The sequence below is a fragment of the Motacilla alba genome, chromosome 2 (genome assembly GCF_015832195.1).
Source record: "Motacilla alba alba isolate MOTALB_02 chromosome 2, Motacilla_alba_V1.0_pri, whole genome shotgun sequence".
Classification (NCBI taxonomy): Eukaryota; Metazoa; Chordata; class Aves; order Passeriformes; family Motacillidae; genus Motacilla; species Motacilla alba.
Window position 1 is genome coordinate 63,381,883 of NC_052017.1, and position 17,109 is coordinate 63,398,991.

Genomic DNA, 17,109 nt, shown 5'->3' on the forward strand with positions numbered 1-17,109 from the left:
GAACCACACTTCAATTTCACAAAGATTTATACATGTGCTTTACAGCAAGCTCCTGAGCAGCCTTTGCTGGCCAGCCCAGACCTCCCATGGGCACATGTATAAGTGTTTGCAGAACTGGGTCCCATGACATGCAGAGCAGTGCACCAAGAGCCACTCTGAAACAACACTATTAGTGTTTAAAAAGATTTGAGAATTTGCTCTCCTTGACATAGGCTTTTTTTTTTCTTAAGCAGTTGCAAGAATTAACAGAATTTCACCATTTCCTTTTTACTACTGGCAACACACTTTAAAGTAATATAAATCTCTGCAGAGAGTGTATTTTCATGATAACCAACAGCTACAGTTCACGCTGAGCCTGCTGCTTTTGTATTGCAATCTAAATGAGATCTACAAAGTTTAAACCATGAGATGCAGGAAATCCAAACTTGTCTGTAACATTGTACATCCCTACTCCAGAGCAGTAAAAGTGCTGCTTCTGGTCACATCAGTGTACCACACATACACCAGCCCCATCCCTGAGTAAAAGGTGTGAAAGGTTTCTAAATGTTCCTTGATTTAAGGGAAACGAGTAGTGATGTCACTTCCCCATGCTGAGAAAATGACAGGAACGACAGGTCGAACGAAGCGACAGTGGAACAAAGGAATTAAAGGAATGAAAAAAGGAACGTGTGTCCCTCCCCTCCTCCCGAGGTCTGCATCTTTAAGGGAAAGCAAGTTTAAGGGCAAGGTACAAAATGGTAAAACAGGTCAACAGAGACTCCGATTCGGGTCTCGACCAGAGGACTCGAGGTAAGTGACATCAAACTCAAATTCCCCACGATGTGGCCCAGACAAACTGAAACAATGCCTAAGTTAGATGCTATAAGGAACAGTCACTGTATATATAGAGATATATAGATAGATAGATAGATAGATAGATAGATAGATAGATAGATAGATAGATAGATAGACAGATAGACAAATAGATTTTTTTTTTTTTTAGAAATCCCTATAAAGAGGTTCTTGTTTTATTTTTCTTTGCCCTGACTAATTTCTTGGTGATTGTATGCGTTTTGTTGTAAACTAAAGAGGCCTGCTACAAAAGGAAAGAAACAAACAGACAAAAAGAAAACTGCTCTTAGTTACTATTGCAAAGCGGCCGCCACGCAGGGCAGAGGCAAAGGCAGAGCCTCCTCCTTCGGCTTCACCTCATCATCCCTGTGCTGTTTTGCACCTGCCCTGGGGATCGATGGCACTCCCGGGCCTGGGGCTGCACAGCAAGGGATGCTCAGTGCCAGAGGGAAAGGCAAAGCCCTGCCTTGCAAAGGACTTGGCCCCGGTGGGAGCCAGCTCCTGTGTGCCTGTGTCCAGGCGGAAGGTGGCACTCGGCCATATGGTTGAGTGCCACCGTCTGCCTGGATGCCATGTAGACATGAATACATCTCTTTTTTTGCTTTTTTTTTTTTCTTCCTGGATCTCTTGAAACAACAAATAAAAAAGGGTTTGTGTTTCCCGGGGCAAGGGATCTTCTACTCTTAATATGGTGTGGGTTTTTGGAGGGGGGAGGACAGGGAGGGACTTATTAATTGGGGGGGTGGGGACGGGACGGGGGGGGGGGGGCAAAGGGAGAAAGGTATAAAGAAAAGAATTCAGAAGAGACAAAACCAGGGGAAATCAGAAGTGGGTATGAGATCTAGCTAACACCGCACAGGTGAGTCTAAGTTGGCACGTAAAGTATTGCACATCCTACAAAAGCTAAAGCATGGAAGGGGACAATTGTTTGGAAAGAACCAGTTATTTCAGAATTCCTCAGTCTGAAATACAAGCACAGAACTAATACATTCCTATTGCTCCAAATGTATTTTTTTATTATTATTTTTTTTTTTAGTGTTAGTTGAATAGATCCAGTCAGTTTAATAGCCCCTGCTTCCTTATTGACCACAAATGTGTATGCGTATGGTTTTACTTGAGATTTCTTTTTTTCTAAGTACACGTGAAGTACAGAAATAGTGGTAAGACTGTGAACTAAAATCTGTAATTCTTTCTATTCCTTTACCATCAAAGCTTAAAAAAAAAACAGGAAACAAAACAAAACAATAAATTGCAAGTGCCCTGAGCAGAGTATATGGAAGATTAAGCAACTTCTCTGAGCAGAAATATTAACAAATAAGCACTAACTAAGCTGTGTGATTGTGAGAAGAAACCCACTCAGCTATTTGGTAGCCTGCCGAGAGGTTAATAAAATTCAAGGAAATTCAAAAAAAGTTTCAAGCTATTTTAAACATATTTCAACTTTTTGGTGCACCCCAGAATATGGTATAAAAACAATTAGGTCTGGTGTGAGCTAAATTTCAAGTAACAAGTAACAAGAGTCAAAAATGGGGTTTGGGGTTAACATTTCTTCTCTCAAAGAAAAGCACTGTATTTCAGGGGAGAGGGAAAACAAGACTTTAAATAAATTTGTTCACTTTAGGTTACTGTGTTTCTAATGACGGACTTTGATTTCCTGTTCTCCCTATGGGTACGGCTTCTTCAAAACTACCTGAAGGATGTGAACTCGCCAACCAAAAATGACGACACGAACGCTTGCTCACAGAGGGCCCGAGTGCGATCCCACTGAAATCCCACTGGGATCTTCCAAGAAGCAGCGACAGGCTTTAGCACTCAGCCCCGACACACTTCATACTCGCACCTCCCCGAGGCTCGTGCAGGAGGTTGGGTGCACAGCACCTCAGAGGATCCGGCCCTACCTGGGGAAAGAAAAGACTGAACGCGTGAATCCCCCCGCTCCTACTTGGTTTGTACCAAACTCCTGAAATGTCGCCTTTCCAATGGAAAACGATGCAATTAAAATAACAAATAATAATAATAATAACAATAAAAATAAAATAACAATAGGTTTGTTTTCAAAACAAACAAACACCTTGCTTACTTATAGAAATGTTTTTTTTTTTTTTCTGGAAAACTCTTTCAGCAAGTCTGAAGAAAAATTCTCAGAGGTGTCCCAGTAGGACCTGGTTCTGTGTGGCCGATAAGGTAGAAAGACCAAAAATGAACTCTGAAAGGAACGTTACCCTATGAAATGGCCTAGAGCGTAGGCAGGTTAGTGAGTAATTGCTACATTTGTTTATGCTCTTTCAGACCCCCCCACCCCACAACATTATTAGGTAAAAACTGCAGGAATACCACACAAATGATAAACTCAAGATGTGCAAATTGCAAGATTCTTTAAAGTCCATCTTTTTCAAAAACACTGGACAATGATTTTTCCTCTTTCCTTTTTCCTTTCTCTTATTTTTTTTTATTATGTCAGCTCGCATATGCCTTTAACTCTTTCTCAAGCATTAAAGTTTAAAAAGTGCCTCCTATTAAGTAGTCCTTTGTGGACAATGACTGTCACATACTAGTTCAATAATTCACATTCATCCCTTTGAAACCACATTAAAACTTTCAGCATCTTGCCTGTGAGAAAACTTTACATAGTTGCATGTAGTTACAGTGTTGAAGAGATTTGTTTGTTGTTGTTGCTTTCCGAGCAGATTAAAGTGATATACAGTACGTACTGAGTGTTAGACCAGGATGCTCAGCAATAAAGTGTGAACAGCATTTTAAGAGCTTAAAGACATTCTAGGTTCATCTTCAACAGCGGATTCCTGTGTCACACACCACAATTTGAAAAAAGTGGCACCAGTTGTCCATAACCAAGAACTAAAACCAGTACTACAGTTAAAGACAAAGATTTGCAACCTAACTGCAAACGATGGATGCCTGTGATCTCAAAGGGGCAGTCTGCGTCTACCTTGTGGAAGCAAATGTCAATGGCGTAACCCAGTCGATTTGTCTAACACTGCACAGAAACAGGAGTGAGCCTGAGCCAGGCGCATCTGCAGAGCCAGAGGCCTCCTCACACACCCTCGCACACCCACGCCACACGCACACCCCCCACACCCCCCTGCCCCCAAGGGAAACCCCGCCGGGCGACCGGCACGAGGGTCCGTACAGCCTCGCCGTCGCTGACTCTGGGCAATGGAACTGCACTAGCAAGCAGAAAGGAAATGTGGTGTGGCAGTTTGCTTTAGGAATAAAAATCAGTGCAGTCAGACCCCATGGGGGAAAAATATATATATACATATACACACACACAAATATATATATATATATATGTATATATATATATATATATGTATAGCAGAGCCTTGAGTAAGAGTTGGCTTGTTGTTGAAAACATCACAGACTGTCTGATCCTTTTCAGTAACACACCCAAGGGTTGTGTCCTCAGCTTCCACCTGGGGTGAGGAAACCTCATCACGAACCCGCCAGAGAGCTGCCATCCCGCCTTGGGGGCTGGCACGCACCCACCCACACACACACATGCACACACGCACCCCACGTTTGACACACACCTCTGCTACAGTTCCCTTCTCCTCACCTCCCCCCAAAAAAACTGGAACAGGAACCAGAACAACAAAACAAACACACAAAAAAAAAAAAAAAAAAGAAAGAAAAAAACAACAAACCAAAAAAAACCATCGACGAAAAGAAAACAAAATCACAGCTGGACCCTGTCCTACACGAGGTGTTAGAAAACAGGAGCCATGACAACACATTCATTTCCACTAAGGGTGTGTGAAGCAGATACTGCCCCTTCTGTAGCTTTCGATAAACCTAGTCACTGACAAACACTTGTGGAAAAACATATGCACCAGTCTCCTGCATAATACCAGCTGCAACTATAACAACAAGGTTATAACATAAACCTAAAATAAGATGATAACATGTAAATACTGGGTTATTTAGTCTACAGTACAGTAATCTGGATAAAAATGACAAGGGATAGCCTAATTTCCTTTCCCCAAACAACTTTTACTTTCCTACGTTGGATCGACCTTCAATGCAAATCTTAACCTCCTGAGGAATAAAAGAAGGCTTGGGAAGAGTCAACGGTGGCTCCTCTTCTGATTTCTCTAGTTTTCGTGTTTCGGGGGCTGACCACCTCCTCTTCCTTGTTGCTGGGGGCTTGCTGGGTTCTGTTTTGGTGAGCAAAGGTGCTGCAGGCAATCCTATTTTGTCCGGAAACTTCAGTTCACCGTTCTCAGCTAACATCTGTGCGCTTCCCTGATTAATCCCGTTTTCCTGCTCCGCATACCTGTGTCTACTTCCAGCTAGACTGTCATTCTTTGAATGCTTCAGCAAGATACTAGCTGAGTCCATGGGCTGGCCCTTTTTAATAGAGCCGTTCTTCAGGTTCTTGAGTGTGAGCGATATGCAGACGTCCCCCACTGAGAGTTTGGAGCATGGCAAATCAAAGAGCTGATTGGTTCTTTCAGGGCAGCACGATGACCAGCCTTGTCCAAATACAAAAAAAGGGTATTCTACCAAGACTTCCACGCTGACCTGCAGAAAGAGACGGGACAACACAGGAAGACAGAGGGAGAGAGAGGGGAGAGCATGAGATCACTCCGTGAGCCCTCACACATGTGCAGTGCTTGCGACAGGGGAGAGAGAGATAAAGCTGGAATTGCAAAGGCGATGTTCAGTTTCTGCAAAATCAGAATATAGGTCACCAGACTTCACGCCAGCCCTTGTCACCCAGCTCTTAATACTTTCTCTGAGCTCAGTATTTCATGGCACAAACTTCAGCAGGAATCAAGCTTTACCTTTATGCAGTCACTCAGACAGGCGTCAGAGTTACAACAGCTTCGGTGTCTGGCCAACTGTTTCCTATCATTCCCTTGTTGTATCTAGAACTGTAATTTAAATCTAAAGACCCTTTCCAACCAGAGGATGGCTCAAGAGAAGCTCTCAGTTCTGACATACGATTTCCTAAATGATCATGGGAATGTCATCCTGACCTCTGTCCGAACAAGCACTCACTGAGCAGCGTGAAAGGGTGAAGGTACTCAGATTGCCAGGGGAAGGCCACGAGCACATACAAAGTTGTAGCCAATAAGAGCAGCAGGTGAGAGCCTGCCTTCCCCCAGCAGTCTGTTACCAGTCCAATTTCTTCCCTTCTCACACCTGGTCTTCCACTCTACTGCAGAGTTTATCTCCTGCACTTCCTCAGGGAGGTGGTCATCCTTCCTCCTCCTGCCGTTCCTGCACTGTGTCTCTGTTTCTGTACCATGTACAGACATGTACCATGTCTCCTTGTCTCCTCTCACTGTGTCTCTTTTTCTGTACCATGTATCCTTTCCCTCTGCTTCATCACACTTTAAAGACACATCTGGTTAGGAATCCTACCTAACCATCTTATGGGGAGCTGCCATGGCCAGAACAGACCAGCAGGTGCCTCTTGCTCCCTGACCTTGCAAATGCTGGGCCTTGAGGTCCCAACATGATAAAAAACACCTGATAAAACCATGATAAAAAACCCACTTATCTTTGCACGTGGTAGCAGTCCAGCACTCACTGCAGGCTCAAACACTTGATGTGGACTCATGTGATTCTCAACCCGTGGGGCTGACACCCCCCTCCCCAGCACACTACAAAGAGAGCAGGAAATTCTGACTAATACTTCTTTAAAACTTGGCACATGTTTTTAACCACTGCCTGTCACACCAGTGAGGTCTGTGACTGTAAGAGGCTGGCTTGTGCTCAAGACAGATACCCACTGCTCTGCTCCCACAGTCCTCATGTCCCCTGGAGCTCTTCTCAGGCATGGGGACACAATCCCACTCTGATGGTGTAACCCTAATTTGGTAGGGGCAAAAGGGTAGGAGATCACCTGAATACATGTGCTCTGCTCACCTCATTTCTGAGCCATTCAGCAGGCACAGACTATACCAGCTGCCTGGAGAGTCTTCCCGCTCCAGGACCACGGACTCACTTAAAAGGAACACCACAGCAGGCTTGTGAAACCACCTCTCAGCCCTGGAATGAGTAACGCTGTCACACCCAGCATGGCTTTGCATCATTAAAAAGGCAGCAGTTTGAGATGCACACTGCACTCCAGTGTTCCAACGCATCTGTCCATAAGAGGCTGGACTCTATGGAAGCCCTGCCCCCAGCAGCCCTGCCCCTTCCCTGCTAGCAGTGCCACGCCCACAGCTGCTCTCCCTGCCAGCAGGGCCCCTGGTATTGCCCCTCACACCCCACCAGCTCCACAGCCCTTTTGGGCAAGAAGACTTGCTCAGGAATGTCTGACAGCTCAGAGACAGATGCTCCAGAACCAGGAAACCAGTGATTCCCACCAGATTTTGATGGTGCCTCTGACTACGTGCATGCCATGCACTAGCAGCTGACTGCTGTTTATGGAGGGTTGATTCTGTTGCAAAAAAAACTAATTGAGTCTATAAATATATGCTATGCACTTCTGCAACTAGGCCAGCAGATAACACTGCATCCATTATCCTGCCACTCCACCTGCCCAACACAGTAAGCCACTGTACAAGGAATTTCAAAAGGAGCAGTTTAGAAATGTAAGACACTACATCAATTTTTGTCATGCTAAACCTTTTCCAACCAGAACTATTCGCCTACAGTCAAACTACACACACTGCAATAATAGAAAAGGACCTGACCCGAGCCCTGGTTTAAGCTCTGAACTATGGAGAAACTGGGGTGAGGTAACCATGAAAGACCCATCCCTTCATGTCACTGGACAGAAACATTCCAGCACAAGGATTTGCAGAAATATTTGCCCAGAGCTTGGGATCCTATTCCACACATATGCATCTCAGTTTATCTGGAGTCTAATCAGGAGAAGTAACAAGTATCCAGCATCCCCCATTGACTTACATGGAAGCTGCTGTCTACACAAGAACTGTTGGCTGTCTTCAAAGGCATGGATCATCTGGTGGACACAGCTTTTTCTCACATCTTTCTTTCTTCCTACTTGCCTGCTGCATTTTTTTTTCTTTCCTTTTCTACTTTTCCATCCTTGTCAGAAGCTATTTGCATCTGTGGGAATCATACTTGGTTGTGTGCATCATCCTCACCAACACACAAGTTCCTCTTGATGTCAACACATTCCCACCACACATTATGTTTATTTTTTTTTTAATGTAGTATCCAAAACACTTGCCTGAAGGGTTGATCACTGAAACACATACCAGACTTGGTGGTGGTGATCATGAATAACACCAAAGATGGTGGAATGCTAGAATGCCCATGATGTGGTCACACTGTGCATGTACCGCCTTTGATTTGAAATGGGTTCCCTCATGGATTATCAAGCCCTGTTTTAGCTGTCTGCTTCTGGATTCAGCTAAGGAGGGATTTGAGTTAACTATCCTCTAAAAACAAGTTTAAGAACTTTGAAGTGTGAAATTTCAGTATAAGCACCCCCACAATTTTTTTTCTGACCACTGCATTAAAACACAAACCCCCTTATCTTCCCCCGACCCCCCAGTATTTTGCCACAATTATTATAGGAGAGAAGGAAATTTGGAACTTTTCTACCTACTACTGAGAGGATAAAGTAAGAAACAGACATGTCGGTTCCTCTCAAAGCATACTGAGGCTCTATTGCAAGCTACATTTATATTTCTATTTGTTAACACTGACTAGTGAAAGCAGCCAAAACTCTTCAGTGCAGCCACTGAAAACTGAAACTTTCTATAACCCTTTGTAATTTTTATTTCTCAGCCAAACTCAGTAGGCAAGACAGGCTTAAGACAGCTTAAGAAATCCCAGCTGGCAGTGGAATACAGATACTAGGGGCTGGAAGATCTGATGCCCAGGAAACACCCTTCCCATCATTTAGAAACACAACTTTAGTCTTGGGCCTCACTGCTGCAACCAAAATAACAAGCATGACAGCAAAAGGTGCCTAATGAAAGTGGTTAATGTGAACAGTATTTTAACAAATGTAAACATGCATTTTCCAATTAAGTGTTTTTCTCCATAATGCTATTAAAATGTGATGAAACTAGGAGTGGCAGGTTGGAAACAAAGAGAAGGAAGCAGTTCTGGAAACAATGTGCAATTAAGCAGCAGAGCTCTCCACTGAAGGCCTTGCTTGGGGTGCTGAAAGGCTCCTCGGGCCCAAAAAACAACTGGGCGGATTCACAGAATTAGAAGCTCTCCTCACAGAGAGCAGCCTCTGCAGTGCCATGCTCGCACACAACCTCCCCTACTCAGAAACTTCAGGACTTCTAATGTTCCCCCTGCACTCTGATGCCTTCACAAGAGTGGGTTTCTCGTGAGAGATTTCTGGGGCTGTAGGCAGCACCTCGTGCCACGGAACCACTCTCCAGAACATGCTCTGACTGGGCACCCCCCCAGGGCTACATCTACCCCAATTCAGTCCACTGTTACTACAGCAAAGACAGGCAGGGCTGGAACGTCAGGGGCTGCTGCTCTCGGCAGTCACGCAATCCCGTAATTTCTCAAGAGAAGCTGCCTCTCGTCCAGCAGACCACAGGCTGCCGCCTTTATCACATGAGCTGTGTCATCTGCTGCACTCCCAGAGCTCAGTAACGTGAGGACAGACCACAGCCACCCATCACTTGGAGACAAAAGGACTTACTGTCCTGTGACCAGGGGACACAGAGATCACATGAGGGGAAGGCTGGCAGAGATCTCCATCTGCAGCAGAGAACTGAGTCAACATCTCTTTCTGTGTCTGTTATGGTGACAAGGATAATGAGAAATGGAGCTCAAAGAAAAAGTAACCATTTGTGTGTGCATTGAAAGATGTAAGGGGAAAACTTAACTGGATGATGGTCTAAAATCATACGCACTAAACTTAACTGCATGCTCTATCTAATGGGACTTTCCTATCTCTAGTGGTTCTGATTCCGGTTTGGTTTTGTTGGTTTTTTTGTTTTGTTTTTTTTTTTTAAAGGAAAATTAAGAACTGTATGCTCATCTTTTCCATTTTATCTATACTTTAGAAATTATTAGGAACTGAAGCGTAGCATTTCAGAGAAGTTATTTTGCAAAGCCTGTGTGCTTTGACCTTAACATCAAGGGAGGTGAATTACTGGCTTCTGTGTTCTCCTGGCAGCAAAAGGATGGACAGGTAATAATGATGAAATTCTTATTACAAAAATAATATATGGTATTCCAAAGAGATGCAGATCCATGGGTCTTGTCTTCTAGGCACCTTGAATGCACAGGAGTAGCAGCTGGACCTTGGGTTCTGGCCCAGTTGATACTTACTTGACTTGTTAATCCAGAGCTGGGATGCTGTGAAATGGAAACCTAGCATCCCTCCAGGGGTAAAGATAGTTAGTTCATTTATTTCAGTTACTAAGGCCTTCAGGTGTGTTGATTTTCCTCTAGGTTTCCATACCTGGAAGAGGGATGGATTTTCCAGGTGACTGGAGGACTGGAAAAGGAGGGAAGATGACCCCTTTCTGCCTAAGTGCTGTGCCGGGGAGGGCCAGCTGTGGGCTTGCAGTGACACGACACAAGAGTAGCTGCCCGGTGCCTCCCTGTTTCCATTACAGTGGTATATGCTCAGCTGAAAATAACCTCCTACCTCTGTCCCTCAACTGGTGAGAAAATTAGCTAGTGTTTGCACAGAGCTTGAAAATACAGATTCATCAATATTATAATGACTTCCCAGCGATCCCTGGGAGGAGTAAGTGAGCCAAAGCTAATGATAACAACCCTATTTTTGTATGGCACTTACTCTTTACAAGTTACACTCCCTTGGCAATACCACTCGAAAAGCTCTCCTCTTGCAGAAGCACGTATGCAAGTGAAAGTCAATTGTAATGAAATACTTTGTGGAGCTGCACTACACACGCAGCTCTATCCCCCTGCACTCCAGAGTCAAGAGCTCTGTTTCAGCACGGCAGCACCTCAGTGCTGGTGCTCAGAGCAGCTCGACAAAGTACTGCTCTTTCGGAGAGAAGACTAAGCCTCTTCACACAGGCAATTTTCTAAGGAGTAATGACTGCTGCACACCTGCAAATAAGGCTGAATACTTCCAGAGCGCCAGAGCAGGCTAAGGGTGAGGTCACAGAGACTTCAAGCATGTAGAAATGCACCCTCTCTCTCTCTCTCTTTCTCTCCCCCCTCCCCAAGGCGAAGGAAAACCGGCAGTCATCTCCGCTGTGCAGGGACACAGCTGATCTGGGAAGAGACCCAAGTCCTGGAATCTACAGGAAACCTAAATTAAACCCCCATTTCTAATCATATCTCTACGTGACTGGCCCTCCATTCTGGAAGCATCCCCCGGTGGGAAACACAGCTGGGGAGTATTTCGGCTGCGATGATGTCAGCCTGCTCCCCATAGGCTTCTCTGTAAGGTGACACTTTGCTGGGTGAGACCCGTGTGCCAGGTCCTGGATTTGTAGAGCCTCGGACTTGCTCCCTTTCTGCCAGAGGATGGCACTCCACCCCCTGCAAAAGCGCAGCTCTTCCCGGGACCGCAGTCCATTGCCTGCCTTGACAGGGCTGTGACCGAGACATGACACAAACGCTATCTGCTCATTTGTACCTCTTCTTCTGTGCAGACACCGATGGCCTGGCTGCAGGCAGAGAAATGTGAGCAAGATGAACATTGCAGAGTGGAGATTGCTAGTTTTGAAATCGTTATTCAAGGGACCATGGCAAATTATAGTAACTGGTCCTGATCCAAGGACAGTTCCTCTAACCACGATGCCTGAGATGCACCAAAATACAGTTAAGCAGTGGGGAAATACATCGAGTCTCTATACTGGAAGCATGAGAGGCTCGACTTCAATCAGTTGTGCAGATGCAGGCACATGCATGAACAAACCCACACAGGGAATCTGCCTGTTTGACTTGAGAAGGAGGACATGCCACATGTAGTGATTCACCATGTGTGTACACTTGGGGAAGGACAGGCTGCTGAGACTGTAGAAATTTTCTGTGTGATCTGCTCCTCAGTACCATCACTGTTTGCTTTTCTTCTCAAAACCATCAGCCTGAGGTGTGTTACTACCTGTATCCCTGCCCAGTTCCTCTCATTCTCCTCTCTCATTCTGCTTCTCCAGTGCTGAGGCTGCAGCATCAGAGGTGCGGATGGTGGAGTTCACAGCACCCACACCAAAACAAAAGATTTGCAACAGGATTATCTAAACTGAGCACCTCCAGGAAGCCAAATGCTACACAGTACATTTGAACTTTTCAGCATCAACCAACAGAATCTAAATTGCTCAGAAAATGGACAGCATCAGGATAACACTTTCAAATCACTATGCACTTGTTCTCAACCTAAAAACACCTCTGGAAAGTTACAGGTTTTCTTCATGCTTTGCAAACAGAGAAACAAAGGTCAGAAGCACAGCCTGCCCAGACACCTAGATGGTTTTTCCTTCCAAATTGCACTTAACCACAGAGTTTACATGAGCCATGCAATGTTAAAACCACCTTCAAGCGAAGCTTCAGAAAAACTCTGTAGTGCATTTCAGTAACTCATGTGCATGAGAATCATTCCCAGGCAGCTCCAAGTTTTTAAGTCATGGAAATTCACTTGTGCCTGACCTATCTCTTTAGAGTCGGTTTTGATCTGATTCTATCACGATCTTTTTGGTGTGAATGGTAAAAATCACCTATCAAAATGAAAAATGTAACCTTTCATACTCCTTACATTATCTGGTATTTTAATCAAAACCCATGAAAATCACATAAGTCTTCCTGTGAGTTCCCCAGCTATAAAAGAGACCCATTTGATATCCAAGAGTCTACATTTATCACCAGTGTGACCTGATGGCTCCCACAGCACAGTGAGGGGGATGATTTTTGGTCTACAGTTTGAACCACAGATGGATGAAGAACCAAGCCCGAGTGGATCCAAAGCAAGTGAGCTGTGATGTGGCCTGGGGGGCCAGAGCCTGCATTCCAGTCCAACCCCCCCAGCCCATCATGCGTTGCCATTACCTGTGCTCGATGCTCCCCCACCGCAAACTGTATGACGGCGATGCCCGGGCTATGGCTGTCTTCAATCCTCTCCACAGTGCTGGAATCTATTTTCAGTTCGTTGCTAATTTCCGCGCTCTGTATGAAGTCTTCTGTTTTCAAGTCCTCTACTTTCTTCAGCTCCCCGTTGGCCAGCTGAATGATCGACCCCTTCATGAAGTAAGGGGGCAGCGTGGGGGGCACGGCGGCAGGGGAGGCAATGGACTGCACCACAGGCAGGTGGATCTGCGCCTGCACCATGGTGGCCTGGTAGGCAGGCTGGGTGGTGAGGGGCTCTGCGCTGAAGTTCTCGCTCTTGGGGACGGCGGTGGTGACGAACGTGTGAGGCACTGCTGCAAACTGAGGAGACGACGTGACGATCGCAGGCGCGACTCCCGACGGCTCGACGTCCGCGCTGCCGACTGGTATCAGCAGGGACTGGGTGCCCGGGATCACCAGGTGCTGCGGCAGGCTGCCGGGGTAGCCGATGGCTTGCTGCTGGCCGCTCAGGTAGCCGATCACCGGCGGCTGGGTCCCGGTGTAGAAAGCTGTCGCCGGCAGCCCCACGGGGAGTTGCTCGGAGGCGCTGTGGGTGGTCTGAATGACGGTGTGAGGGGACAGCGTGGCCACCGCCTTCACCCCCTCGTGGCCCAGAGCCTGCTGCGGAGACAAGGCATAGGACCGGTGGGTTGGCTTTCCTAAGTGCAAACTTCCCTTGTCGTTGAGGGCTGAAGGAGAGGTCTCACGGTTGGTGGCCTGCTGCACCTCCATGTCCGCTGTGGGCGTGCTGCTGTTGGGGACCACCATGACAGAGGCTCGGACACCTGAGGAATCCCGCACGCCGTACTCGGCGGGGCTCGAGTGAACTACCACGTGCCTGGTCTCATAGTGATGGGGAGCTGGTTTATTGCCTGCTTTGACTAGACCCATGTCGGCAGAAGGCGAAATGCCGTACCTCCGGCTCTTCTCTATCTCGCCATTCAGTACCTCCTTGGCCTGCATCGCCTGCAGCCGGCTGCTCTCAGGTTTCTTGGGGGGATCCCTGGTGACAAAGTGGCCCCCCGAGTCAGTGTACTGCACCACCACTTGGGAGGAAGGGCCAAGGGTGAGGGTGTGCGGGATCACTGTCTGATGTGGGTGCAGGGGGACTGGGATGGTTGGAGGAGAGACATTTCTGACAGTGCTCTGGGAAGAGCTGGAAATGTGGACATACTGGTTCTGCTGGGTGGGTGGAGGAGACCCAGCAGCAATCAGTCCAGGCGTCCTGACCAGGTGCGGCTCAACTTTGTGCCCCTGCTGGCTTAAGCCGCTCATGCTGGCCAGCAAAGTGGAATAAGCCTCCAGCTGGGAGCGCTGGGATGGAGTGGTTGCAACGGCTGTGGCCGCCGCCACAGCGCCGGTCGCAGAATTGGCCGTTGGGGAAATCAGCTGTGAGGGGATGAATCCGGTGTACGATCCACTGTACTGGGGCCCGACAAACTGGAAGGTGTGCTGCAGGTGAGTATACTGCAAGGGGGAAACGGGGGTCCCTGACTGGGAGAGGGCGGGCGAGTACACCGTGGGAAGAGTGGTAGAGGCTGGAACGGACCTGGGCGCGCTCGGTGGGGAATAGTCCATCCCTGCAGACAGTGACTTGTGCAAACCCTGCTGCAAGCCTGCCTCCACCGAGGAGGTGCCCCCGGGCCGGTGACGGCCCCCCAGGCAGCCCTGGGCACTGGGTGTGCTGGGGAGCCATGCCAGGTTATCTGCACGGTGGTTTTCGTTTGGCAGGACCGGCTTCACCTCCGAAGGCAGGCTGGTGGCAGGGATTTCTCGCTTCTTAGGTGGCAGGCATTCATTGCTCCGCTCTTGGTTGGATTTCATCTTTCGCCGTCCCCCCTCCACTGTGCTTGCTTCACTGTCTGGCTGGCTCTGATTTCAGTCTGATAAACGGAAAGTCACATTTGATTTCTGCAGGGGATCCAGTGACTTCATGAGGAATCATCTCCCTGTGAGCACGATCCTCCGACAGCTCCTCTGGATTCTGCAACGAAAGGGTGGGCAAGGGAGACAGGAGTCATATCGTCAGCAATGAGAAATGAAAACAAATAAGCAGACACCCTAAATCAGCAAACAGGAAAAAGACCTCTGGGAAAAAAAAAATGGTCAGGCATTGCCACTCTCATTTCAAAGAGCAGTTGACAGCTAGCTATGCTGTAAACGGCAGAAAAAACCTGGGCATGTCTGCTAATGCATCAGGAAAACATTAAAAAATTTAGGTATATCACAAACAACCTGGCCATAACTTGGCACATTTAGCAGCATTTATTTCTCAAGGCTTATTCTCCTTCCTCTATGAAAACCCTCCATGTCTCTATGGTGCCTGCTTTGTTCTTCCAGCCTCTTCTTCCCCTGCAATGATGACACTGCCTTCACCCTAGCGTGTCCTAAAAAAACATGGGCACACAGCAGGGAGCCCCGAGGAACAGGCACACACACAAAATATTGTTAGCAACAAGTCACTGTGAGTGCTGCAGAGGGAAGGTGGTGTGTCACTCCTAAACCCCTGAAACCCAGAGACACCGGCAGGGTGACTTCACGTGACACCATGCAGGGCTATGGAGGCAGCAGCTGCCTCCTGTCCCCACTCCACACCACAGCTCATTACAGGGACACGTGTGCTTCATCTCCCAGTCTGGCAATGAAGCTCAGCCACGCGAGCTATTTACAGCAGCAGCCCAGAGCCAGGGATGGATCTGAGCCAGGTTTTTGATGTCTGGTGGGGTTTTTTTGACCCAGTGCTTTGAACTCCCTCTGCTACTGAGGCCTCACATTCAGGTGTCCCAGCAGGACTCTACCGGGAGGAACTCCCTGCCACATGCAGGTAGGCCAGAACCAGGTGCTGGCACCATATCCATCTCTGGCAGGATTCAACCCCACTGTTTCTTGGCCACTGCTGCACCACAGAGGCTGTTGAGGTACCACACTCATGGCCACGGCCAGAGGTCCATGAGTTTGACTCAGGTGTCCTCAGCCTTGGGGACACCTGCCCAGAACTGCTTGGAAAAGCGTGTTTGAGTTTCCTGATCCAAATCATGAGCCCCCACCACTGTAAAAACTCGCAGTTTCATATTGGGCTGATATTGGAGCAAGTAAGTTGCTTTCTCTGCATTACCAATTTCATCCAAAGCAAACAAAGTCTTCCTAACTCTTCTATTACCTGCTAAAGAAAATATTGTAACTGTAATGTGTTTCACATTTACTCTCTTCCTGAAACCTTGCCTTGCCTAATCAACCTTCATGGAGAGTGAAACTTTTCCTCAGCCCCTGTCCAAGCCACCACCTGTCATCTGCATTTCTGGCTGTTTTGAAAGTTGTTCAAGAATGAGTGATGAGAAACTGTGCACCTCACATGAGTGGCAGTTCAACAAGAAAAGCATGCATTATATGTAAGAAGAACAGAAAGAAAGAAGTAAGAGTGGATGTGAAAGAAGATGGAAATAGGATATAGCCCACTTTAAAGGGAATGCTGAGCAGCAGTAATGATACTTATCTTTTGGCAAGTAATATTCCTTCGGGGGATTTCTTTCCCTGCTGCCTCACTTCTAATGAACAATAAGCCTGATGTTTATATGTGTATGAAGTACTTTGAAGACACACTAGACTCAGATTAAACCTATCTTTAAAAGCACTCTTTACGTTTATGGTCCTCCAAGCTGCTGTAAGCCTGCAGGAAAAGTCCAAACCTTCTAATGGTTTGATACAATCAGTCTTAAGTTAATTACTCCATTCTTTAAATATTGATAAACAGTAATGAAACACCAACAGCTAGAGCTGGAGAAAGGGGGTAAAGCACTGTTTCAGGGTAGATTCCCTGGCTTTGAGGAGATTGGGAGGATGAAAGAACTCAGGGCAGCTTCAGATGTGCGAGGGCCGGTGACACCCAGGGCGCAGCAGCCCAGGCACTATCCTGACCTGCCCTGTCTGTCAGCGCCATTGCCTCGGCACCGCGACTGCGGGGACGAGGGCAGCCAGGAGACAGGGCCCCTGCTAGATCAGCACGGGCCTTCCCCTCCTCCTAACAGTTGCTCAGCGTGTCTTGGCAACAGCTAAAATTATTATATTACACATGACTTACAGATTTTTCTTTTTAAGTTCGACTAAAAATAAAACTGCCGAGCTCACATTTGCGCAGTCATCCTTGGTTAACTTTAGCTCTCTGTAGCCTTCTGCCCCAGGCAGTCGGCTTGGGTAGGTAAGTCAGCAGATCCTGGCCCAGGCAGCTGCCCAGGGGGGACATCCTCAGCATGGGGTGCTCATCCTGCTCCCCTTGCC

General features: G+C 47.2%; 1 protein-coding gene across 27 annotated transcripts in view; it reads right to left on the reverse strand.

The window, feature by feature from the left end:
- Positions 1-229: 229 nt before the first annotated feature.
- Positions 230-17,109, reverse strand: part of ATXN1 (ataxin 1) — a 338,211-nt gene continuing 321,331 nt past the window's right edge. For all 27 annotated transcript variants that reach the window (XM_038127009.1, XM_038127010.1, XM_038127023.1 and 24 more), the window contains 2 exons: positions 12,778-14,818; positions 230-5,373 (listed from right to left, as the gene is read on the reverse strand). In XM_038127009.1, the coding sequence (XP_037982937.1) occupies positions 4,843-5,373; positions 12,778-14,658 (2,412 nt within the window). In that variant the 5' untranslated portion in view covers positions 14,659-14,818 and the 3' untranslated portion in view covers positions 230-4,842. The remainder of the gene's footprint in view (positions 5,374-12,777; positions 14,819-17,109) is intronic.